Genomic DNA, 26,866 nt, shown 5'->3' with positions numbered 1-26,866 from the left:
AGTTTTTCTCCTGCCCAGGCAGGGTGTCAGACTTGAAGATCTACAAGGTCCCTTCCGACCCTACTTCAATGATTCTATGAACATTTTTCACATAGAAGGCAATGCCTGGTCTGTCCAGGTGCCAGATCCTGATGTAGCTCCCAGAGTGCGCACAAGGAAGCAGAAACCCAGTCAAACCACATGGGGAGAAGAGGGCATGGTCCAGCCCCAACCAGCCTAGTGGGGGAGGACAGGGGAGCATGGCCCAGCCCCAAGCCTCCTGGGGAAGGGGGCATGGCCAGGCCCCAACTCCATCCCATGGGGCATGGCTTGGCCCCAACCCAACCATACAGAGGGAAGGGGCATGGCCTGGCCCCAAACCAGTCACACGTGAGAGGGGGGATATGGCCTAGCTCCAAACTGGCCGCGAGCGAGGCTTGGGAATCTGGCAGTCAGGGGAGAGTGGCAGTATTGCCAGTGTTCCCCCACTGCTAAAATATCCCAACCCATGGCGAGCTCTGCAGACCAGATGCCACGGCTCCATGAGCTGCATCTGGCCTGCAGGCCAGAAGCTAAGCACCCCTGCTCTAAACTCCATGTTAACACACCTACTAGCATCTGGGATATTCTATTATGTCCCCCAAAGCTAATTATCCAAAACTATCAGCAACCCTTTTTTTAAGGGGGATGTCAGCCTCTGCAATTTACTCCTCCTAATCATCTGCTAAAACTGCAGAATTATACAACTCAAAGCACAAAGGGAATTCTTAGATGTGATACTTTTACAATTTAAACTTTGTACATTATTATCTGGTAGTTAATAATCACAAGTCATTCCTACCCTTATCCTCAGACTCCCTCCACTATAGGCTCATTCTCATTGCCCTGGTCTCCTCTTCTTTTTCTTTCCATCCTTTTCTGGTTTTACCTTGTCTCTCTACTCTTACATTTCCATTTATTCATTCCTACTGCCATTTCCTCATACCCTGCCCTGCAATCTATAAAAAAAAAACAGCAGAAAAAGAAAAAGGAAACAAGTTACGTGCCTTTGGTATTCCTAGTAATTTTTTTGCATGCTGTACCATTCTATCAACCTTTTTTTTAACCTTTTTAAACTGCCTTCCTGTTTGGTTATATAGTACTTACCTCAATAAGGCCCAAATTCTGAGGCATTTTTGGGCACTCCTATCTGAAAATAATGTAACAACTTGGGAAATATTTGGAGAACTAGAAGGCTATGATATATTTAATTTCTGTAACCTGGATATTAACTAACCCTAGATGACATCAGCTATAGCTTTGTTAAGCCATTGTGAGTTGATATGTTACAATCAGTAGCGTGACATGGAATGGCTGAACAGAGCCTAGGCCCCAAGAGATGCCTAAAGGGAGGGACACCAGAAGGATGGGAGGCTCTCAATCCTGCCTGCTTCACTCTGCCTGCGCTTTCTGGCTGCAGGAAGCAGCCAACACAAGCAATGAGTACAAGGCATTCTGGGAATCAGTTTTGTAGAGTGACAGTGGAGTTCATTACTGGGAAGGAGGAGAATTGACCCCATTTTTGTGGCTAAAATATGCATTTTGTTTGGCTTCTGGACATTGTCTTCAGCAGCAAAGAAGTGGAGTGCAAGTTCCCCCCCTTCCTCCCCAGCAGCAGCGAACCCCATTGATACTAGAGAACTAAAATTCCCACCATACCTTACTTGTTCCTGCTCCCTGGAAGCACAGAGGAATGAGGGGTGCAGGGCAGGGGAGGGTGAAAGAGAATTGCCCCGGGTACATTTTTTACCATGCTATACCTCAGATTATAATATTTTTAGTTAACCTGTTTACATATAAAACACTGTAAAACACAGCATGGAATTGCTAGAACTATACATAAATAGTTAAATGAATTGCATTAGAAACATTTAAATCAACAAATTCAAAAAATGAACAATTAATTGCTGTTCAAAACGTAAGAATCTAAACTATACCAGCAATTTTAATTATACAGGGGAAATATAATCTGCCTTTTTTTTTTTTTTGCATATCCTACATTTAAAATATATTTATATGTTGTAAAGAACAATAAAAGAAGGAAGCAGGCCTGGAGAAGAAGTTTGTTTTTATGCATAACAATTTTTCCAGAAGAATTAGTAATACAAACAAGAAAATACTGTATCTCAGATTATTTTTAATAAAGGAAGGAGTTTCCTTTTTTTCACATATTTAAAAGGGATTTAGCGCTTGAGAAAGTTGCCAGATCAACATCTTATGAGGGTTAACTACTACAGTATGGGTGTCTGATATAAAATGTGCTTTTCAAGTTTTAGTAAAAACTTGACTATTGTATGAACTCTCATTAATATTTTAGTAAAAGCTAAAATCATTAACATAAACCATCAAAACATAGCTTTCTTTGTGTCAATTGTTTTATATTTGCATATATGCTGTATCAAATGGTTTTGTTTTTACCAAGACCCCTTCTTCCTCCTGGAATCATTTGCCATGTCTGCAGTTGAACATGACTCTCAGATCAGCCTCCTCAGCCATCTCCAGACTCACCCCTATTTACTAAAAGACTCTTCTCCTCATACTGAAAGACTGCTGTAACAGTCAAACATTTATTTCACCCATTTCAGATACTCAAATGTTTTTATGTGAAACAAGATTAAGAGATAATGCAACAACACAAAATTCACACAACCCAGCAGTTACATTTAGTATATTGAACTCCACAGAATTAAATTAACAATTACCTTAATACTGTTGGGTAGAGTTCTGAAGTATAAATATACACTATGTTGAAGGCAGCACTGACTGTCATTTTTCCACACAATGCTAACAAAGTTGGACTGAAGAATAAACCTTTGGAAGAGAAAAAAATAAAGTGCAAGTGAAAAGAAATATTATATTTATGGCATTAAATTTAAAGTATGGGTATTTTCTAGTTCATGACATTGAAACACAGGTGTAGCATTGACCTTATACTATAGCACTAACTACCCCAAGAACCTACAGGAGCAAGAAATAAACATTCTTCACAAAACTGCTCAAAATTTGCATCAAGTCAGATTTTGTCTTCAACTGAAATAACTGTCATTAACATGTAAAATGAAACAATGAACCTTCAATTTCTTTTGTAAGTTTAATATATTTATGCAGAAATTCTAGGAATGTGAAAACAGTTACAGTCTGTGTCATGCTTAAGGTTAATGCAACAAGCATGCAATTGCTAGATGCAAATACAGAGACCTGGTCTTCCTAAAAGTTTTGCTTAGTGTCAGTAGAGGATTTGGGCATTGGTTTTCTTTTTATGATCAAGTAATCAAGAAGCAGGTACTAGTGACAATAGAGATTCATCAGTTCACCTGAAAACTTTACTTACCATTTCTCTCAACACTGCATTAATTCTTTATGTGGACACTTTTAATGTATACTAAGACCATTTTTGAGCAAGGGAGCTTATTCGACTTTGAAAGTGAAGAGTGGGCTAAGCTACCTTGTTCTTACTAAGTACCTGGGATCTAGGTTCTCCATTTGCCAAGGAAAAACATGGATTTTCTCCTTTAAAGGAGAAAAACATGAGAAACCACAGGTTTCCCTTTGCAGGTTGGCAGAGCTTCAGCCTGCAAGGGGATGTTTGGGGCTGAGGGAAGCAGGGCACAGGGAGCGCCATGTGCATGTGTGGACACGTACACATGCAAGTGGCCAGCAATACAGGTAGGCAGTGGTGGAGAGCAGCTCCCCCAGCTGTCTTCAGGTAAGTCTATGGAGTGGGGCATAGGTGACGCATGGTAGGGCAGGGAATGGCAGATTGAGGCGGCTACATTGAGGAAGAGAGTAGGACAGGGTTGGTAGCTGGGGGTGCTGCCCAGACAGGATGGTGCCCAGGGCTGGGGTTGGAATGTGCAGCCTTGGGGTCCAGCTGGGGGTGCAGGATGGCAGCTAGTCCAGGGGGCTGGTGTACACTGGCTCCCCACTGCTGTGTGCATACCCAGGGAGAGGAGCGGGGGGAGGGCATGTGCCTCCCAGATTAGTGCTTGGGATGGGGAAGGATATAAGCTGCCCATCACACAGCTTGGGCTTTCCACCCTACTTCCCTCCCCCTGGGGGCCTCCATGGCCCAGAGGGTGGTACCTGGCACAGAAGGGCATTGGGAAGGGCGAAGGGAGCCCTGCGCCAGCCATGTCACCAAAGTGAGGCATCCCCTGCCCACCCAGCAGCAGCAGGGTGGCATAACACTACACATTTCTAACCCCATTGCTTCCAAGAGAGCAAGGGGAACCTCACCATGCCCACCTCCCTATCGTGCTCCATCCTCCTGTGCCAGAACCCACCCACTGGGCCACAGAGGCCCCCAGGGCAGGGCAGCAGAGCAGGGAGACCCAAACCCTGCGGTGGGCAGCCTGTATGCTCCCCCATGCCCACAAACTCTGCTCAGCTCCAGCCACAGCAGCTGCCACCTCCTGTATGTGGCAGCTACGGCTTGAGCCCTGCTGAAGCAGCAGGGTGCTGCGGGCCCTGCCCCAGGTTCCATAGTTCTGGTAGCTGGCATCCCCTCTGGCAGGGCTGGGAGGTGGCAGAGGGCTACAGATTGGGAGTGAGGGGCACTGGCAGTGCTGGAGAGGCTGTGGGTTGGGAGTTAGAGGCAAAGGCAGAGGCAAGACACCAGCATATCAGGGCTGCTCAGCGCCACAAAGGAGTGAAGTGGACAGCCACAGTTGGACATGCAACCTTGTGACCAATGGGGCAGAGGAAGTGCTGATTTTCTATGATAAAAACAAAAAGCAAACACCAAAGGAGACAGGATTTAGAATTTATTTTAATATAATGACTGAGGCACTGGTAGGCTTCCAAGCAGCTTTAAAATTGTAAAACATTGTGTTAAACTGAGAGAGAGGGGGAGTAGTGTTTCATTTTAATTGAGGAAAGACACAGATTTTGCTGTTTTTTAAATCAGAGAATTTGGAGGGGTTATCAGTGGATTTGGGATTTTTATTAAAAAAACCCAGGATCCCTGCTAAATACTATTAATCCCAAGTGAGTAAGAAAGAAGGGAAACCCTGTTTTTACTTGACCAAATTTAAATTTCTTACCCTTCATTACAGAATACACCCTTAATGGATAGATTGTTCCTACTTCATTTTCCCCATATGAAAGGGTTTAGATGTGATTTGGTTAATAAATGAGGCAAGCTATTTAGAAATCTGGCTGATATATGGGGATATGAGGTGTTTAGCATCTAATTATAATTGAAAATTCACTGTAATAAAAAATCAACCTTTTTTTTTTTTTAACTCCCCAATGCAATGCAAGCTCAGATTTTAAAAGATTGCTTTCACTGAAAAAAAAGAAAAGAAAGAAAGAAAGGAAAAAGGTCAAGTGGGGTTATGCACAACAAACTGTAGGTGCATAGCTTGTGATTAAGTCACTGCTATTGGACCCACTGTTTAAAATTCTGTAATAACTTACAGAATACTGCTAATTTGATGCTAAAAGATTTAAGACCTGAGAACATACCTTAGACAGAAGGACCAGAAAAAACCATAACAGCTCAGAATGTTTTTGACACTATGGATTCCTATTTGAAATCCCTGGGTTGGACTCATGAATCATACACTTCACTGTTTGCACACCTAAAAATGCTAATATTACATGATGTCAGTAAAACCATCTTGTGGCACCCTTGTTAAAAATCACTACATTAGTTGAAATAAAACATATATAAAAGACAACTTGAGCCTCTAAACTGAAATTTCTACAGGTCTTTTTAAATTCCTGTAATAACTTTGAAATGCTGTTTGTCATAATAATATACATTCACTACTTTGAGCCATGTCCGCTTATTGCACAAACAGCTCCAAGAGATACCCAGTCTCTAGTAAACTCCGTAATTGCCTAACGGATTAGTTGGGTTTAACTGTAAATTAGTCTAAGCTAATTAGAGAGACTAGCTCAAGTTTACTTTGACAACAGCATATACTCACCAGCATTTTCAGGTAAAAGCATGGTGATTATACAGGCAAACCCTGCAAATATCAGAAAAGAAGTCATAGTTTTACGTCTTCCAGACCTAAAAGGAAAATGGGCAGATGGTTAGATAAAACTATTAATTCTTCAACACAGGCAGTTTGCCTTTTTGTATTTGTCTATAAAGGGCCAAACACAATATAGGATGGCAGCACTAACAGTTATATACTGTATGGCTTTTCAGGCAGTGGCTTCAATTAGTTACTTTATTGAGTAGCAATTATGTTAGTCTTCCCAGAAGACATTTCTAGCAAAAGCTGTAAAAAAAAAGTGAAGCAAATTTGTTGTTAATATAACAATATCTGCGGCAATGATTCAAGAGTCTTACAAGCAGCAGCTTTATTCACTGCACAGCCTTGATTTGCTCCCTGAGAACAATCCACCTGGTACACTGAAAGAGGCAGGGGCTCTCTCTTTGCCCAAGTAATAAAAAGACAGTATCACAAGGCATATCAAGAAGGCTAGACAGGAAAACTGAATTCTGTCTTTTTTAACCTTTGCATATCTGACTTTGCAATCTTCTATTCTTGTATTGTTGCTTATGATATAAAACATAAAGCAACACTACTATATATGCAATTTTTCTTTACTTGATAATAAGAGTATGTACCGCTTCATTTTTTTTACCCTTCCCTTCATAAAAGGGAAGCAAGTCTGACAATCACAAATCAGCTCCAGATCTGCAATATGTACAAAACTGATAATTATTTAGAAAGAATTACAAATACATAAATAAATCTTATTTTCAATAATAATTGATGGTTCAGTTAAAAAAAAAAAAAAGAAACTGCTGGATTTCTGTATATCTACTACTTAAGTTTTATGCAGTAAAATCTTAAATATTTCTGACGGCTAGTACAGATGTTCAGTTTCTCCAGGGAGTCCCTGTCCTCTCAGGAGAAACCACAAGTGTATGAATTTTGTTATTTTTCTCCTAGAGTACAAGTGGCCACTCTGTGAGAAAAATAACAACCCAAGTGAAGTGGCTTCCCACAGAATCTCTCTCGGGAGACAGAACTTCTGTACAGGCAGCACATGAAGAGATGAGCTCCACAATCCCAGTGTGCTTTGCTTCCATCTCTCCCCTCTCTGAAAGGAGGAGAGAGAGCATATGTCAGTCTCAACCAAGAAGTTAACAGAACACCCGCACTGAGTGCTCTGGGCTGGAAAAGCTCAGCACTGAAGCACTTAGAGGGCATGTTCTGCTGCGGGCTTGTTTCCTACCTGAAATACTCCCTGCCAAACCTCACCTACATCCATTTAAAAATAAAAGGCTGCAATGCTTTCTGGGCTACCTGCTCTAGGGACCACCTGGCAGCCCAGCATCCACACCGCAGGCTCTTTGCTTCTCTGTCTGAACTTCTGTACAAACCTGGAGAGCTCCTTTAGATGATATGAATGTGAGCATGCAGCCTAAGTATCCTCTCTTACCTGTGTCACAATTCTAGTTTTTTATTATCAAGATACAATACTTGTCTTTGAAAACATGTTTAGTTAACCCTTTGCAACAAAAATGTTAGATTTTCTTAATATATTGATTGTATTTTAAAGCTGATAACAGAAGCTCTGAGCTAACTATCTTGTTAGTATTAATATCTATTAAACTGGTACAACTATTTACACCCATATTTTGAGTTAAATCATTATGTCTTCATAATAGCAGGCAAAAAAAGTTGTTAAAACACTGGAATATATCTTTTGAACAGATTACACTAATGTGTGTCATGCAGTTTAAACATAGGTGCTTGATATTATTTTTAACTTGGAAAAATCTAACTGAGCTTATAAAACTACCAAGACGATTAAAAAGATAAAACCCTAATCCCACTAAAATTAAAGAGTGTTTGCCACTGACTTCTAAGACCAGGATTTCACTTAAAGTTTCTCAGCCTGCAGAGGGACTACAGTCCTGTATAACTCAGGACCTCCAGATTGACTAGTTAGCCTTTAGAGCTAACAAATATTTTTGTGACTGTGGGACTAAAAATACAGATAGAAATCTGAAGAAGTATGAACTTCAAATATTTGAGGCCTTAAATACTGAGGCCCTTTTTCTACAAACCTGGTTTGATTTTTTAAGTTTCATTAAAAATGAACATGATTCAGAGTTGTACTCTCTCTCATCTGGGTGGAAAAGTTTCTGGGCAAAACATACAGGAGGTGCATACTACTCAGCCATCCAAATGGTGTTAACTCAGATTTGTCAAAAAAATAGCATTGAGCCACACTAAACATTGAAAAGTTCAGGAAAAAAAGAATAGGAAAGTGAAGTGCAACTAAAGGAAAGAGAGTAAGAAGAAGAGAGTCCCCCTATGGGGGACTGCATTCCAAAAGAAGAAATTCAAGAGTGCAAGGCCATATATTACTATAAAATATAACATAAGCTTTTCCATTTATAATATCATGCTAACCTTACAGTATAGTTAGAAAACTAGAAAGTTAGTATTCTTACCAGGGTTTCTCAATAAAGAACATACAGAGTGGAAATGCTGGAACTTCTACAAGGCCATACAGAGCTACATTTAGGTACAGATTTCCTCCTAATTCACCAGCATTCAATGTTAAGCCATAGTACACAAGACTGCAGACATACCTGAAAATACCCATAAAAACTGGCTTGGTTATGATCATCATCATCAAAAACTAACATCAGAAAAATTAAATGTTAATTATATAATATTGAGAGCTGCCAATACAAAATACTATTCTCCAAGTAAAAGAGATAAAAACAACAGAAGTCTTACTGAAATACACCATGGAACCATATTTTACCAAAGAATGTACATATGCAGAAAAATCTTTAAGATTTTATATTTCTTAAGTATTTTTAAAAATATTAATATCTGTTATTGTCATAGATAAATCCATAGTATAAAAACCTGTACAACAGAAAAAAATATGTTGTTTTTGTGGACACCAAATAATACACTGCATATCAGTTCTTCCAAGAAAGCAATCTATCCACCCTGGCGTGCGCGCGCGCGCGCGCACGCACGCACGCACGCACGCACGCACGCACGCACACACACACACACACACACACAGAGCCAAGTTTGCTGTATATCAGGTAAATTTAACCAGAAAACCAAATATCGAATGGTATGTAAAAAAATATCCAATGGTATGTAAAAAAAAAATAAAATTCAGGTCAAAGCTGCTAAGGTTGAGGGTTCATTCTCATCATAGATCCTGGGTTTCTCTGTTTAAAAAAATCACAAAATCTCTGATAAAAATTCACACATTCTCCGATTTAAAAAAATCACAAATCTGTGTTTTGGATTACAGCAGCAGTGGCATGAATCCCAGCAGCAGTGGCAACAGCAGAGCTGTGGCCCCCATTGCTGCTGGGCAGGCAGGGGGAACCTCGCCATGGTGGCATAGCTGGCATGGGGCTCCCAGAGGCAGCATTAAGCCTCACCATCCTGCTCTGTCATGCCAGGTCCCACCAACTGGGCCACAGAGGTCTCAGGGGAAGTGCAGCAGGGCAGGGATCTCCAAGCCTGCATCCACCTCTGCCCCAGGCATAAATCTGGGAGTGCATCCAGTGGCAGGGAGCTGGCCTCCTTGCTGCCCCTCGGGCATGCCACCCATGGCTCCACCCTGCTCACCCAGCCAGGCCTTCTAGTTCCAGCTCCATATACCGCCCCAGCTGGGCAGCACCTCCAGCCCCAGCCCTGCCCCACTTCCTTCCTCCCTCACCATGAGGGCCTCAATCATTCATACCTCAATCTTCCTCCCCTCTTCTCCCCTCCCCAGACTTACCTGGAGGGAGCTGCAGGTGCTGCTCTCCACACTGCCTGGCTTCCATGTGCATTTGCATGTGCACATATGCACATGACGCTCCCTCCCTGATCCCTCTACTCCTGCTGCTCCCAGCCCCAAGCAGCCCCCTGCAGGCTGGAACTATGCCAGCCTCTAAAGGGAAACCCACCATTTCCCGAATTTTTCTCCTTAAAAGGGTGAAACCCACATTTTCTGTGGCAAACGGAAAACCCAGATCCCTGGTCCTCATTAATCACTGATAACAACAGAAACTAGATCTTATACATCAACATACAAAGCTTAAAACAATTACCTGCCTATTTTCAGAATCTCACAAAACAGAGAGAAAAGATAAAACAGAATATTGCCTTGGACTGGCCAAAAGAGTCAACCAGAGCTGATTTTGCTGATTACCTAATACATTTCCTTTAAATGCATTTCATCTGTAGCAGTCCCCTCTACTATCAGTTTCCTGTGGAAGAATACTTCAGACTTGTTGATATATGGATAACAAGCTGCTGTACCATAAATTCTATTTGACTAGCAGTACATTTCTTCCAACACCGGGGGAAACGTACTAGTACTGTTAAGGTAGCTATGCCCTTAGTTATCATACTATTTGTGTAGTTCTGTGAATTGTTGCCATTGCATGATCCTGTGGGTTGTTGCTCATAATTACATTTCTGTAATTATCAGCAGGGACTTTAATCTATTCATAAGAGAGAAATTAGATTGTGTAATTAGACTGAGACTTCTGTCATCCAGAAGTATATGGGGGTAAGAAAAAGGAGCAGGAAGGAACAGAACTGAATACATTTTCCTTTTCTTGTGGCAATGGGGGAAAAAACTTTTTTTCAATGTACAATTTGCGAGTTTTCCATAAACAACTAACTTTTAAAAATAGACCTTGTTAAAGCCTTCAGTAAAGCAAGACCATGCTAAGACTTTCTATCTTGCTAAAAGAAAAGATGGGAAGGTCTTTGAGATATTAAGACCAAACCTTGTTACCAGATTTGCCCATCACTTTGGGGTGTGCTCATTTATTAGGGGTACATTTCTGGGAGTCTCTTTAATTCTACCAATGCGCTGCTTGTGTTACTTGCATTTCTATATGGAGCTGTATCTCTCTCTTCTGCGAGTCCTCATCTCCAATGGAGCTATCTTGCAGGACTCAGTTTCAATGGGGCTGGATTCCTCCAGCCACCAAATCAGTCAAACACATGTACGCACAGACACACACAGATCAACAGGAGATGCCTGAGCCAGGCCAGGTTATTTAGCATTGACAGGCTAACACCCTCATATGCCTTGAACCCAGTTCATCAGGGCAACAATAAAATGAAGTCAGACACAAGCACACAGGTTAATAGAGCACATCTGAGTCAGGCTCAGCATTGATAGGCGGACACCCTCATGTGCCTTGAACTCAGCTCATTTAGGACAATAAATGCAGTTAGACACACATACACATATGCTAACAAGAGTACATCTGAGAAAAACCAATAGAGGAGTCATTACTAGAATTGGTCTGATAAATGCTGAGCTGGGTGTGTGTAGATGAGGGTTGATTAGCATTTGGAGCAAGGATTCCCCATCACGAAGTGCTCCCCTGCTTTTCTGATCCCAGAATTCAGTGTGGTCCTTGCCTTGGAATCTCTGTTCTCCACCCTAAATGTTAATGAAGGTGCATGCCTGTTCCATCTCCCATTTAAATGAGTTGTCATCTTGTTCCATCTCGGATGCATATGAGACCGGGGAGTTGCTTCACTCTTATCACCCTTGTCTGGAGGGCTGTAGGTAGGTCTCCCACTGCATCATCTTTGTCTTTTGTAAGTCCTTCCTCTAATCAGTTCTTGTTCAGGCAGAGGCGGGGAGGGGGAGAGTTCTTTGTGAATCAGACAGGCTGCATACTGTGCCAAGGCTCCCCAAGAACACGGAGCTGAGAGGTAACAACCTAAATATCATATAACCTAACCTCAGATTACTAATATCACTGCTTCTTGTCGTTTTATATTATTCAGGAAAAAGGGAGAGAATTCACACTGTAAGGTATTTTGCCATAGCAGAAGGTACACATAAGATGGAAGTGGATTCTCAGGGAAAAAAGTTGCACCTTTCAGAAACACATTAACTAAGGAAATGTGCCCTGCCTGAAATCTTCAAAGAAACACATTAGGGGAAAGTGGCTCTTGTAGCACAAACAGTTTGTACTGTAAGTTGTCCTAACTGATACAGAGAAGAGTTGATATGGATAGCCTTAAATATAGCCCCCAACACATATTACATTTAAGATACTAACAGGTTAATTGCACCTTAAATAGTCACCCAGCAATATGTACAACTCAATTTAAGCCATGATAAAAGAGTCAGTGGCATACCATACCATTGCATTTGTATAATGCCATAAATTCAACATGTGGCTAGGACCTGTCAAAATCATGTGCGCCACCCAGCTGGTGGTACATGGGGTTTACAGGCAAGCCCTGCTTCACGCCATTTTGCTTACCATAGTTTCACGATAGCACTCATTTAAAATACCTACCTGGTTTCACTTAGCACTCAGCACACTTCATTATACGCTCAGCGTAGGGGGTGGGGGGAAGCAGTGGCGGCAGGAAGGGCAGCATCAAGTGAAGCAGTGAGTGGCAGCCAGCGGAGCCCACGGTGGGGTGGTAGGCGCCCAGGGTCTGCTCCAACACGTGGTGCTGGAGCGATGGTGGTGGCAGCAAGAAGGAGCAGGCAGGGGGCTTGAGTGCAGGGCCTGGGCCAGGGCCAGGGCCAGCAGGGCAGCAGGAGTGCAGGGCCTGAGGCCAGGGCCAGCAGGAGTGCAGGGCCTGGGCCAGTGCAAGACAGCGCTCAAGGACATGTGTGCAGTGCCCACCACCCCAGGCCATAGCAGGGCTGAGCCCACGAAGCCTCCCCCCTACCCCCGGCCCTGGGCTGCAGCCCATGACCCATTCCGCTCCAGTCATGCACACACCCATGGGGCGTGGACACCATCCCAAGCTTCCTCCGCACTGGCCAGAGCCCCACTGCTTTCTTGTCATAAATCCCTGGGCAGGCAGGTCCCCAACTCAGGCCCCATGCACAGGTATGCTGGTGGCCAGAGGGTGTGGGCCGGCAGGGGCCATCACAGTGGTAGAACAATGAGGCTGGGAGGAGCCAGTGCCTTCCCTGACAGAGCCTGCTCAGTACCTTGCCAGGAACAGCAGGGCCAAGGCCAGCAGCAGCACAAGGCCCAGCCCGGCACGTGGTGCGGAACCAATTATACTTATTTACATTAAACTCAGTGGGAAAATGGGTTTCACTTAACGCTGTTTTGCTTAGTGCTCAGTTTTCCCGGAACTAAATAAGAGTGCTAAGCGAGGGTTGTCTGGGATTGAGGATTAGCTACCATCACACCTTAGGCCTCTAGCAAGCCTTCACTTTAAGACAGAGACAGAAAGACATACACTTCACAGCTGCTGTGACGTGCTTCCAATTGACAACATAATTAACCTTGATTTCAGAGAACAATAAGTTCAGTAAGATAGCAACAACCCACTGGACCACACAAATAGTATGATAACTAAGGATATATTTACTGTAATATATCACTGTAACATTATGCCACTATTTAACTTCTACTTTCAGTCATAAAAGTAATCCTTTCTGGGGTACAAGTTACACAACAAGCACCAGCTCTTCTAAACTCTTGCAGGAATCACAAGGGAACCTTTTGGGGTGGGGGAGAAGGGGCAGCATTCCCTAAAAGTTACAACAGACCCAGAGTTGCTAGTTAATGTATTTGTTTGAAAACCACTCAGGGACACCACAGGCACTACAGCTACCTTCATCTGCATAGAGGTAGCTTTGTGGTACCAGTGTCAGGAAAGTGGGTCATTATGTTAAATTCACAGGAGATTGACAACATCAGCAGAAAACCAGAGGACAGCACAGAGTATTGCCTGGGAATCTTTCTCAAGCTGTATATGTTTTTTCCCTCCAGGGCTTAAGTATTAAATAAGGCTGCTATAGGAACAAGAAGATCTTCTATTTGGTAAGATTCCATAGTCTCTCCTACAATTACCCTTTCTCATCCCTGATAATCTACATATGAAACAACTGATTTTTCTAATTCTTTCCTAGAAGTAATCTCAAATCTAATGCTTAGCTTTAACAGGGACACACCCTCTGCCAGTCTTTGCCTTAAACAGGTCAGATAATGACATGAGGTCTACACTGGAGTTACTCCTGGGATGTGCTCTTGCTATTCCAATCAGAACTTATATTTTCAGAAGAGTTACTCCTCTCCCCATTTGGACTACTTTACACTATACTAGACCTAACCAAGGAGACAAAGTCTAGAGCACTTCCCACAGCAAAGATAAGTGCAGTAAGTGCAGATATCACTGCAAAGATAAGTGGGTTTCTTTCGTTTTGCAGTTTTTGTACTTTGTATTCTAACATGTGAAAACTAATGATCAAATGGTAAGCTCATATTTTCCTCTACTGCTCCCCCACAACTCCACTTTTAAGTCTCAGTAGTCTCCTTTTTACACCTATATTATAATACAATTTACTATGACAGGTGTGCATGCAACCAATATCAAGTAGAAACAATTTTATGGATTTATGGGTTGGCTTTTTTGTTGTTGTTTTCCAGTACTTTCTAATTCATTTTTTGGACCAGTAACTAAGTAACACAAAATTATAAAAAGATTATTACAATTAGCATGAAGTAACACACAATACTGTTTTTAAAAAACAGCACCTGGAATTAACAGTATAATATAACTGAGCTTTGAGAATGTTATTTAAAAATGAAGGGAGAAGCTAAACACCTTAATCAGTGTCTTATATTTGACAAACTCACAGTGCTTCAGCATTAGCTTGCTTTTTACTACTTACCAGATATACATCAAAATGACAGTTCGCCACCGAAGGACTGGGTGTTTTACTAGGCTTAGGACACTGGGTGCTGATTCATCTGTTTTCATTGTACCTGCACATGGTTTTAATTTTATGGTTAACCTTTCTTTTCCATTACCCAGGGCTATGTATTGTAGTACACGCTCCGCTTCTACAGTGTTCCCCTGGGAATACAGCCATCTGGGTGATTCTGGAAGCAAACTGCCAGACAAAAATTAGATAAAGAAAGTACATTTCTATCAATGACAGACTAGGTCAACCTTATTTCTCAGCAAGCCAAAGCATCACATTAGGAAGTAAACATGTATTAAATATACACATCCAATATTTAATTTAAGGAATGGCAAAAACTGAAATGTGAGATTCCAATTTCCTTTTCAGGAATTGCACTCAAATGCATTTTAAAGCTATATTTAAACAAGAACAGAATTTGGTTCTTAAATTTCAAGAAGTTTTGAGGGGTATAGGTTGTAGTTGTGTTGGTCTAAGGACATCGGCAGACAAGGTTCTTTGTTCAAACGTGTGATCTCTCTCTCTGGAGGAGTGTCCTCGTTGAGTGAAAGCCTTTTTAAGATTGGTGAGGTGGCAATCTCAGGTGTTCTCCTCAGTGCAAATATGGTGGTATCTGAGCCCTTCGCTGTATATACAAGCTGTGATATACAGCCAAGGCCTCAGATACCACCGAATTTACATGGAGAACATCCACACATTTGAAAGAGCCACCCAGACACCACATGAAGAATTGCTGCAGAACAGAAGAAAAAAAACCCAACGAACCACACACTGCTGGTTATGACATATCACCCTTTCCTCAAACCCATATGGAAAATCCTCAAACAATTGCAACTCATACTAGAAAGAGGCACTATTCTTAAAGAGATCTTCCCAGAACCACCCATCCTAGCCTTCAAACAAGCACCAAACCTCACTAACCTCATTACCAGAAGCAAACTTCCTCAGGCCCAGAACACACCGAATGGATCCAGACCGTGCCATGACAAGAAATGCAAAACCTGCCAACATTTCTCCACCACCTTCGCAATTACTACACCCCACAACAGCGTCATCAGCATCCCTGCATTTTACAGCTGCACCTCCAGAAACGTAATATATCTCATCCAATGCACCTATCCGAACCAAATTTTAAATGTATGCTGGCAACACAAGAGTTAAGTTTGATCATGCGCAGAAGAGATGACCTCATGGAAAATTCCACAGTATGCCCAGCATGTGTCCCCTGGGTGACCTGTTGGCTTGTCAATCAAGCCTGACCTACTTTTCCACCATGCGCATGCTCAGTCATATACAGAATCTAATCAGAGGCATGCTCAGTTTGGCTAAGAGCATGACTTCATAGAACTAGAAAATTCTTCAGAGCAAGCAACCTGATTGGCCACTTGGTTGCTATAAAGGGCTTGTGAGCCCCCACCTTTGGGGTTCTCTCTGTCAGTGGGTGTGTGAGGGGAGACTGTGCTCGACCTGTAAGCAGAGGCTGCCTTGGCAGGGACTGAGAGACAGAGAGAGATTGATCCAGAGAGCAGAGGCTGCGGCTGCAGGGACTGCTCTTCTGGAGGGCTTCAGGCCCACCAGTCTCCTCCTCATTGCGAATTGGCTATTCGATTCCCCTTCGTTTCATATTGATTCCTTTGGCTGCTGAACTGATTTCTGGCATCGACCGACCACGATCCTGATTGACCGGAACTGCTTCTCGACCACTGACTACAACATCACTACACCCCTCAGCATCGTTCTCAATCGACTTTGGCATCACCACTGACCATCCATTTTCGTCCGCTTTGGACTGGCGTCACATTGTTCTTTGCGTTACAGTTCATCGTTTGTTTTCCCAATTAATGAGCTGTTGACCAGCCCTGGGACTATCGAGTTGGGCAGCCACACCTAGCTCTGGCTAGAAAGCAAGGGCTCAGCTCGAGAACCTCGTGGACCAACAGACCCCTTTGTCGTTTGTACGTTCGTTATCTAACTGTAACTGAAGCAAGCTTCTCTGCCTATGCTCCAGAAGCGTAAGTAAAATAAAAATCCATCTTTTGAAACTGAAGCACAAGTCCGCGTACCACTCAGACTCCTCACCACTAATCCCGCCTGTTCCATACTGAAACTGCTTGGCCCACCGTGACCTTGGGGCCGCTGTTCCCCGACAGCACCAAATGCCCTGATGGAAAATACGTAGGAGAGACCAAACAAAAACTGTGCACCAGAATGAATGCACACTGGAAAATCTACCAAAGACAAGAATACCCAATTACCTGTGGGGGCGCATTTCTCACAAGAAAACCACTTTCTCTCCAATCTCTCAGTTATAAACCTCAAAGGGAACTTACAAAACACTTCTCAGAGATTAGCCTATGAACTTCACTTCATCAACCTCCTGGATACAAAAAAATCATGGACTAAATATAGACATTGGATTTATGGCACATTTTAACCTGCCTGACATCTGACTCCCCAGGTCTCTCTCCACTATTTAACTGCTACATTCATCCCTCTTTTCTGTCCCCCTGGACCATGCTGGTCTCTCACCCACTGACTCCTCAATTTACATCTTCACTAACTGCCTGAATTGCATGCATGCCAGCCCAGCCTCTGGCTTCTTTACTATTCATTCCATTCAGGAAGAGCACACACCAACTGCAGAGACTTCCTCAGCCTGACAAAGGCTTTTTAAACCCAAAACCTTGTTAAAAAAAATTTTCCAATTATTTAAGTTGGTCTAATAAAAGATATCAGATTCACCCAAAGAACCTCGTCTGCAAGAAGATTTTGACAACTTCCTCCTCAACCCAATTTTTATAATATTCACATCTGAGGGGAAAAAAATCATCTTGGAATTACCTACAACTGTACTTTGTAATTAGTCTTACAGAAAAAAAATCGAAACTTTGTTCCATAGCAGCATCAAAATATTCAAAAATTTAAATTCCTAAATAGTCAAAATTAGCATGAATATAATAATATCGAGGTGTTAAACTATATCTACAGTTTAAAAAAAAGAAAGCAGAAAATCATACTTTGTTGTCTATTAATATAACCACATGTGAACCATTTTTGTTAACCTACTAGACAAAACACTGCTTCTAACAAGACTTTGAAAATCAGAGAATAACTAAAGCCAATAAAATGAATCTAAACTATTTTTTCAGGATTAATAAGTTTCTATAAAAACACATTTTTTATACACACAAATTATATCTCTTGGTCATTTTTATTTAGTAGCTCTGCCACTGCCAATTCATTTAAAGTCAATTTTATACAAAATTGGTAACGAATTCTCTAATTTAAATTTGGTGAACAAGGAAATAATCTCTGCATTATTATTACATGCATTTCAAAAACAAGCAAATCAAAGCTGAACCAAGTTGGTCAATCTGACAAACACAGCACTATTATTAGACTTAAATTTGTGCCAACATTGTGATAATACAGAATGGTTACATCGTAACAGAATAATATCCAAAAATACCAAACAATAAATGGTAGTGTCTTTCCAATCATCTCATGTTGTAAATTTGGAGCTATGAAGTGCATGTGGGCCAAAACACCCAACCAATTTCTTTTTCCATTCTTTTCATAGTGAAACGAAAAATGTTTCTATTATACTCCACTGTTGTAATTAGTTTTGCCTTGTGTACTTTTCCTCACAAAAATCATTTTTCTGTCATTTTTACTCTAGCTTGTGCCTTTCAGACTGTACATTTTAAAGAAAAGCTCTCAATAATATGTTAATCAAAATTAATTACCTTATTTTCTTCATTGGGAAAATAATTCTGATGTATAATTAATTGTTAGTGTATTATTGCATAATAACCAAAATTATTTTAAAATATTTGTTGAGGTCTTATTACTTGTTTTTCTCTTATTTCTAGAAGGTTGGTTTGCTTCTTTGTTTTTGGTAATTCTAAATTGTGAATGAAAGGTATCTCCGCTCATTTGCAAAATTTACTTACCACTCTCTACCTGGAAATATTTACCAGGCTTTTACTTTTATTTCTAATAATGGCAAGTGGTGCGCCATCCCCATTTCATTGTTTGCCTAAAGATTTTTTTTGCTGGATTAAAATGGGTATTGACTGGCATTTTAAATTTTTTCTTATGAAAGTGACACAAGTAGCTTTCCTTCCCACTTATTTCTCTCAGGATTTCTTTTTTCCAAGTTTGAGGTTTCGCTAGTGTATTTCCCAGAATACCATTCCAAAAGTCATTAGATAATTCAAAAGACAAAGGGTAGATAATTCAAAGAATGTTTTAGCTGAACTTTGTTTTGTTCTATTTATTATTTCACCACAAGTTGGAAATATGCTCTATCAAGGTTAAACTACATATTTCAAAGTCCCTCCAGTACTCTTTAATTAATGTGAGACAAAGTCTATTATGTGGTATACAGATCTCTTGAGAGTAACATTTTTGCTTTCAGAAGGTGCCTGTACACACCACAGGTTTTAATCCTCATTAAATTAAATAGGCTTATAAAATTTAAACTTGTTTATTTTAGAGTGTTGCATCTGTGTTTGTGCACACTAGGTCTTGGAACGAATTTAGCTTTGGAGCGTCACATCTGTGTTCACACACACGAGGTTTTCAAACGAATTAAGCTCAGACCCTGGCTGGTGCTGTAGGAGAGTGGGACAGTTTCATGCCGCCCCCCTCAGCCCAGGGCCTCCCACTGCCCCCATGCCTGTGCCCTGCTATGCAGCTGTGGAAGCAGGGCACCAGCAAACCACACAAGAAAAAAAAGCAGGATCAATTAGAAAGCGAAAGCAATTTGAAGGGGTAAACTACAAAATGTAGCAGCGGGAGAACCATCTGGTGGACCAAGAACCATCTGGTGGACAAAGAGGCTCATTATATGTCTTTGAATGCCTTTGTGTTTGCACACAACAAATCCGTGGATGCGATGTGATTCCCGGTGAGCCAAACTAAACTACATCTGAGGAGTTTTAGTTTAATGTGCCAGAAAGACTTTTAAAGCTTCCAGAAAACCCACTCATGAAAACAGTCTCGCTGTTGCAAAAGAAAAAAGGGCAAAAAATGTGGCGTGTACAAAAGCCCCTTAATATATACTCTGGGGAAATAGGTGATATTTGGTTATTGATTTTTTTTGTACATTATTTTTGGATAGCAACTAATTCCAAAACCTGATCTATGAAGAAATAACGGATGTTTAAACAGTATGTTAGAGCTTGCTTTTGTAGTATTATAAATAGATAGTGCTTGTAGTTTTACATCTATAGTTTTAATTACTGATAATTAAGGATCCTTGTTTTCGCCGATTAAAAAAAATTCCCAATTTTCAGATTAAAAAAATAACCCAAAACCCACATTATTCCATGATCAGAATGAAACACTACTAATATATATACACGCACACATGCACACACACACACATATATACACACACACATACATATACACATACACGTGGGGTTTCATTTCAATTGGCTTACTTTTTTAATCTGAAAATTGGGGGTTGTTTTTTTTAAACAGGGAAAACCAGGATCCCTGCTGCACAGTGCATGTTGCTTCTTCTCAGATCTGAAGTACATTGTGACTAGGCAGACTAAGCTACAAACTTTTTTACATATTCATACATCCAAGAACTAGTCTCATAACAATATGTATTAAGGGAATCCACCTATTATCACATTTTTACAAACAGTTTAAATAGCAAATATGTCATATCTCATCGCCAGACTTTGGGTCACTCCAAACAAAGCAAGCAATCACAAGCATTGCCAAGCTAGAAAGAGCACCCACAAGTGGATGGACTTTGAAATGCTTTGTAACTTCATTTATTTCCAAGACATCACTACAGACATTTGGCTTATGAAAAGTAACCTTAAAATTCTGCCTGACACTTTAATGGTACTTCCACAGTCTGCCATGTTAAGAAAACCTTTGATGACATAGAGCCAATATTTTGGACTAGTTCTATAGCCTGTGCCCTCTAGCAGCCCTCATGTTTCTCTGCAGACTTGTCACTGCCTTTTATGTGCAAACACTGCTCTTTTGATCACTGGCCATCTCAACTGTCACATCAAGCTGAGAAGTTCCAGATTCTCCTCTAGCTCTACAGTAGGGCTGTGTGAAACATCCTCACTTCTCCATGCCCAATCAGGAGACTGAATCTCTGAATTCAAATTGAATCAGGAGACCAAGTAAAAACTCCAGATTCAGAAAAAATTTGGCCAATTCAGAGATTCGGGTTGGGGGACGGGGGAGGAGGTAGACAGGGCATGGGGGAGTAAGGAACTGGGGTTGTGGCTGGGACAAGCTACCCTGGAAGGTTGGGGGGTTCATTGCTCAGGAAGGGATGCGGAGGGTGCGGGATGCAAGTGAGACAGCTCTGGGAGCGGGGGCTCTGCCCTGCTGGGGCAAAGGGGGTGGGATGAGGGCGCAGCTTGCTCCAAGCAGAAGGCGGCAAGTGGCAGCAGGGCAGAGCCCCTGCTCCCAGAGCTGCCATGCCCACATCCCACTTCTTGCTGTGCCAGCTGGCAAGCAGCAGAGCAGAGCCCCCACTCCCACTGCTGATGCAGGCGCAGCAGCACTGGGAGTGGGGGCCATGCACTGCTGCTGCTCAGAGCAAGCCATTCCTACATCACACTCTTCCTCCCCTGCTGACTGGGCAAGTGGCAGCAGGGCTTAGCCCCCATGGTTCCCACCACTACAGCAGAGGCGGGCACAGCCTGGGGAGCCATGGGAGAAGTCCCCATGGCTGCCCTGCCTGGCCCAGCTTCCCAGTACTTTAAAAAAAATAAAAAATAAAAAAACCCTGCACTCACCAGCTGCCGGAATGGCAATTGGAACTTGTGACAGAGCCTCCCCTCACAGTATGGGGCAGTGGGGGGCAACGCGGATTGCCCCTCCCCACCTGGCACCTGCATGGCAGCTGCTGCATCGTGTGGGTGCAGCGTGGCTCAGCAAGGTGCCACACGCTTTCTGGGAGCTACGGGGGCTCTAGCAGTCAGCTGGAGCCCAGCAGCACTCAGCCCCAGTGGTGCCCTGCTGAGCCATGCTGCACCCATGCTTTGGGGCTGCTGCCACGTGGGTGGCAAGCGGGGGAGGGGACAATTCCCACTGCCCCCCACTGCTCGTGCTGCATGGTGGGGGCTCTGCCACAAGTGCCCAAAGGCCCCAATTGCTGCTCCTGCAGCCAGTGAGTACGGGGCTTTTTTTTTTTTTTTATGTGAAGTGCTGGGGCTAGGCTGGGGCCAGGCAAGGCACCCATGGGGGTTTCTCCCATGGCTCCCCCTGCCTGGGGAAAGGCAGGCACAGCTGGGGGAGCTGCGGGAGAACCTGCAGCCACCCAGCTGTGCCTGCCTCTCCCCAGCTGATCCAAATCACCGAATGTCTCTGAATTAGTGCCAAATCTTCTGAAGCTGATTCAGCCAAATCTATTCAGGACAGTGATCCGAATCTCCAAACTGACTCACTTTCCTCCAAATTGGCCAAGACCGAATCAAATACTTCCTTATTTGCAGAGGCCTACTCTAAACCCTCCTTCAATGCTCTTTTCCCTTTCCTCCTCCACTTTTACCCCAAACTACTGATTGATACCTGGCTCACTTACAGACAGTTCAAAAGAGGTTAGCAGACTGTTGTGCATCAATACTAATTAAACGGGGACATTGTGAACATGACTAAGCAAAGATTTTGTTTTCTAGCTGCTCAGGAATCTCTATCAATGGTGTCAATATTTCTATCCAAGAGGTAAGGACAGAAAAAAATTTCTTTTGGCATCTTCTTTAAACAGTGGGTAAAATCTAAAGGCATTTTTTTTATTATTGAAAATATCAGCCAAAATCTCTCTCATTATCACATATATGCATTATGCTTCAAGGAAGACAAGCATAAAAAACATGAAAGTTAGCCTTACTTCATTACAGTTTTTCAGTGAAAAGCAAGACTTCTTGTTAAAGTACTGTATATTGTGTTTTCATAGCCATAATAAGTTTGATCTACTTACAGAGAAAGGAGAAAAAAGACAATTCCTGGACAATTTGATACAAATGCAAGGTAACGCCATTGCCTTATGTAGTAACCCAGTAAGGCATAAACTGCTATGCCAACTGCAAAGGTCAAATTTGTTAATGAACCTGTAAATAAAGGTAAGAAAAAGCTGCTATTTAAAACAATGTCAAAACCCATGTACAGATTCTTCAAGTTCTAAGCAGTTTCTAGGTATGTACTCTACAGCAAAAAGGACTTTATAACATCTTCAAAATGGCTAGCACAATGCAATGAGTTTGTTGAAATAAAGTCATCTGATTCTGACCCAGATATGCTTTTATAGAATTTTCTTTCTTTTTAAATCATGGATTTTTGAAGGAAGCAAGAAAAGGAAGGAATGCTAGATAGAAGTTGGGGGCACAGACAGTAAATACTTGAGGTTATTTATTTAGGTGCATTTAGATAACATGGAGTGGCAGTACTGTGGTAGAGTAGACAAAATTTAAGTGAGGTATAAAATGCTAAGGACAGTACTGGGTATAAAAACAGCTAGAACCAAACAGTACCTATTAAAATTTACCAAGCCTTCCTGGAGAATAAATATCGATAAAAAACATTGGAGAAATACATTCCATGTTTCAAGGGTGTAGGTTGCAGCCATGTTGGTCTAAGGACATAGGCTAAACAAGGTTATTTGGGTAAATCCAATATCTTTTATCTGAGTTGGTCTAATAAAAGATATTGGTTTTACCCAAAGAACCTTGTCTGTCTTGGAGAAACATATGGAGTCAATACCAAACACAAAAGCCTAGCAGCAAACTCTTTGTGTGAGATCTAGTACTAAACCATAAGTTGTCAGAGTAAGGTCCATTGAATCTTGACCACAGCTGACAGAAGCACTTCTTTAGTCCTGCTGTTAAAGGCAGTGCTCAGTATCTCCCTCTCCAATTCACCCATTGACCAGTTGCTTCACAGTCCCCTCCTGAGGTACTAAAAACACAAAGCACCTGAAATGACAAGCAGCAGGGAGTAGATTATCTCTTCAGCCCATCAGGGGCCATCCCTGCAGAAGAAGAGACAGGAAAGAGCCAAGAAAGACATAGAAAAGGGGCAAGAAGAAGGGGGAGAGAGAGAGAGAGACAGAAAGACATATAAAAAGAACATGAGCTGGAAAAGAAGAGAAAAATGGAGAGGACTATTAAGGAAGTCAGAATAATACCAGTTGCTGAAAAGACAGAAAAACCCCCCCAAAACAAAACAATCTCTTTCCCTATTCCTAGAGCGTAAGACAATGATAAAAGAAAAAACAAGAAAAAAATAGGATGAGAAACCTGAAGAAGTGAGATATTGCATTTTCAGGACAGTGATCTGAATCTTTGAATCGACTCACTGTCCTCCAAATCAGCGAGTCCGAATCAAATACTTCCCTATTTGGAGAGGCCTACTGTACAGGCCCTTATGATGCTTTTTTCCCTTTCTTGGGAAATACGAAAAGTAAATATGCTTATAACCACTGCAGTTAAGCATGTTGGGCCAAATTCTGTTCTCTGTTTACTCTAATGTAAATCCATAGTAGTTGGACATACTACAGATTTGCAACAGTGTGATGAAAAAAAGAAAATGCACTTCTACCTCTTCTACCTGTATTTTAAAATTTGGCACTGTCAGATGCAGACATTTGATATCAGTACTGCACTTGGGAGCGGAGGGGAAGCATTACATACATGCTAACTCATTTTATGAGACAGAAGAACATATTGCTTTAAATACATTTTTTGGTGGGGAAGACAAAAAGAGTACTTGATCTTCTAAATATTTTCTCAAGGCACTATAAAGTGTAATTTAGAAGCTGGGAGAGTCCATAAAAACATCTTTTTCATGGAAAGTAGACCACAAATGAAGAAATTGTATGAAACAGTGATTCTAAATTAAGGTGCTGCAGAACTCTAGGGTACTGATGCATTTTAAGGGTACTATAGTGTCACACGATATAGCACTGTTAGATGTGAGGCAGAAATCCTAAGGTCAAAAACATCCTGATTTGTTGTGGTTTTTCCAAGTTTTCTGGGGACAGAAGAATAGCTATTTTATTTTTCTGTAGTAAAGAAATGAGTGAAAGCTAAGAGCTGGCATTTTTCAGTGGGTGCCTGGAATCTAGAAGAGCTGAGAACCACTGAACTATGCTAAATCCTGAAATCTCATGGTTTTACCATTGTTTATCATACTGGACCCAATTGTACGGTTCCTATTCAAGCAAAATTCCCATTTAACTCAGTGGTAGCTTGGAATGAAAAAAATTGGTCATTTAATATTTACTTAAATTAACTTTATAAAGTTACAATTCATAATATATTTGTGAGTTTTTTAAAAAAACAAATACTTTATACAGTATTAAAAAAATATTCTTAAATTTTACCTGTAAAAGACCAGAATGACTTTCCTACGTATTCTTGCGTCAAGACAAAAGACACCAGAGACATTCCACCATTTGTAATCCCAACAATAAAGCGTGACGTTGCAAAAATTTCATAGCTTGGAGCAAATGCCGCAACATACCCAAAAATTACATCAAAGAACAGACCTGAACAAAATACACAGAGTATATTAGCCTTATCAAGTAGACTGAATCTGGGAAGGATAAAGGGGACAGAATTAAATTATTTACCATTACTAGTATTGTAAAGATAGTATCTCTCTGAATTTACACATTTGATTTTACTAACACCTTTAAAAATGAGAATTCCAAGGAACTCCAAATACTTTCTAATCTCTATTAGCTTATGTACAAGTCTCAAATCCAAGTTGTGTAATCACTAATATGGAGATCTATACAAGAAACCTTACCTTCAGACATTATCATTAAACAATAAACAATTCAACTGAAAAATAAATGGCCATGATATAAGCTATTCATTACTCATCAAAATTAAGTTGAGATGAAATAACATTCCTAAAAACAGGAACTCCTTATATCCAGATGTTCTGACTTCAGATACAGTCTAAAGTTCGTTTTTCCTGCTTGTGAAGAGTGAATAATCATCACTGTTTACACTGTCCTCCAGTGCAGGGGCAGGGAATTATTTTGGGCAGAGGGCCACTTACTGAATTTCAGCAAGCCATCAAGGGCTGAATGACAGGCAGCCCAGGGCAGATTAATGCTAATTTCTAATTTTTTTTAGGGGTCCCGTAGGCCAGACAGAATGGCCTGGCAGGCCACATCCAGCCCCAGGCTGCATTTTGCCCACCCCTGCTCTACTCTAACTAGTCAAAAACTCTTAAAGTGATTTGAGATCTCAAGAGATGCTGTTTTGAGTTTGTGAGAAATTAGCCTGCTCTGATGAAACATTTGGAATCCAATCAATGTGAATGATTATTATTCATACTTTATAGGTACGAAAAACATGCAAAATGATTATGTAACTGTTGCCCAAGGTACATCAGTGAAGCCAAAAACAAACTCTAGTACTCCTGACTCCTGCATTTCAATTATTACACAATACATCATTAGCTACCTATAAAAAGCACTGCATTTCTACTAAAATTGTCCAGCAACCAGAAAGGACACGCTAGAAAATATGTGGCCTGGCAGGCCACATCCCTATTCCCAGGTTATGGGAATAAGGATGATGTCATGTTTGTCCTTCTAAATACCATGAAATTACAGTGTTATTTTAAAATAAGAAAAAGCATGCCAAAAAAGAAAAAAAATTGTCGTATGGATGGAAAAGCGTTTAACGTTACGAATATGAAATGTATAAGTCTCTCTACTGTGAATTCTTAAAAAAAAAAACTGGAACAAATTCCACATCTTTTGCTGGATAGGAGATATGTTACAAACATATGTGCTACTATAGTTCACCTGACCAACAGCACATCAATTAGACCAGGGCTGGGCAATTATTTCAGCTGGGATATCACTTTATGAGTTTTTATGAGCTGTGAAGGACCACATACATAAAATTGTTTTGAAGATATTTTAACAAATTGTAGGAAAAAAGCCAAATTATATACTATAAACCAAACATCTACTATAATGTATTTTAATTTTATTTCAAAAAATAATTTTTGTCCTGATTTAAATTTTTTGTGTAGTGTATATAGAGGCAATTGCGTAATAAAATCTTACTCTTGTATATTGTGGGGGCTGGGGTGGGAGTATGTATGTTGGTGGGGGGGTGCTGCCTGAACATCAGATCCTGAGAGCTGGCTAGGGATGGGGGAAGAAGGGGTGGGG

At 41.3% G+C, this 26,866-nt stretch overlaps 1 protein-coding gene across 4 annotated transcripts in view; it reads right to left on the bottom strand.

Moving 5' to 3' along the window:
• LOC109312438 (solute carrier family 22 member 15-like) overlaps positions 1-26,866 on the bottom strand; it is a 63,360-nt gene that overhangs the window by 16,744 nt on the left and 19,750 nt on the right. For all 4 annotated transcript variants that reach the window (XM_019538468.1, XM_019538469.1, XM_019538467.1 and 1 more), the window contains exons 4-9: positions 25,049-25,213; positions 22,649-22,778; positions 14,647-14,868; positions 8,447-8,587; positions 5,952-6,037; positions 2,721-2,829 (exon numbers count right to left, since the gene is read on the bottom strand). In XM_019538468.1, coding sequence (XP_019394013.1) covers positions 2,721-2,829; positions 5,952-6,037; positions 8,447-8,587; positions 14,647-14,868; positions 22,649-22,778; positions 25,049-25,213 — 853 coding nt within the window. The remainder of the gene's footprint in view (positions 1-2,720; positions 2,830-5,951; positions 6,038-8,446; positions 8,588-14,646; positions 14,869-22,648; positions 22,779-25,048; positions 25,214-26,866) is intronic.

The sequence above is a fragment of the Crocodylus porosus genome, unplaced genomic scaffold, assembly GCF_001723895.1.
Source record: "Crocodylus porosus isolate Cpor-Errol unplaced genomic scaffold, CroPor_comp1, whole genome shotgun sequence".
NCBI lineage: Eukaryota > Metazoa > Chordata > Crocodylia > Crocodylidae > Crocodylus > Crocodylus porosus.
Note: the sequence above shows the minus strand (reverse complement) of the source record. Positions and strands in the feature narration are given on the sequence as shown.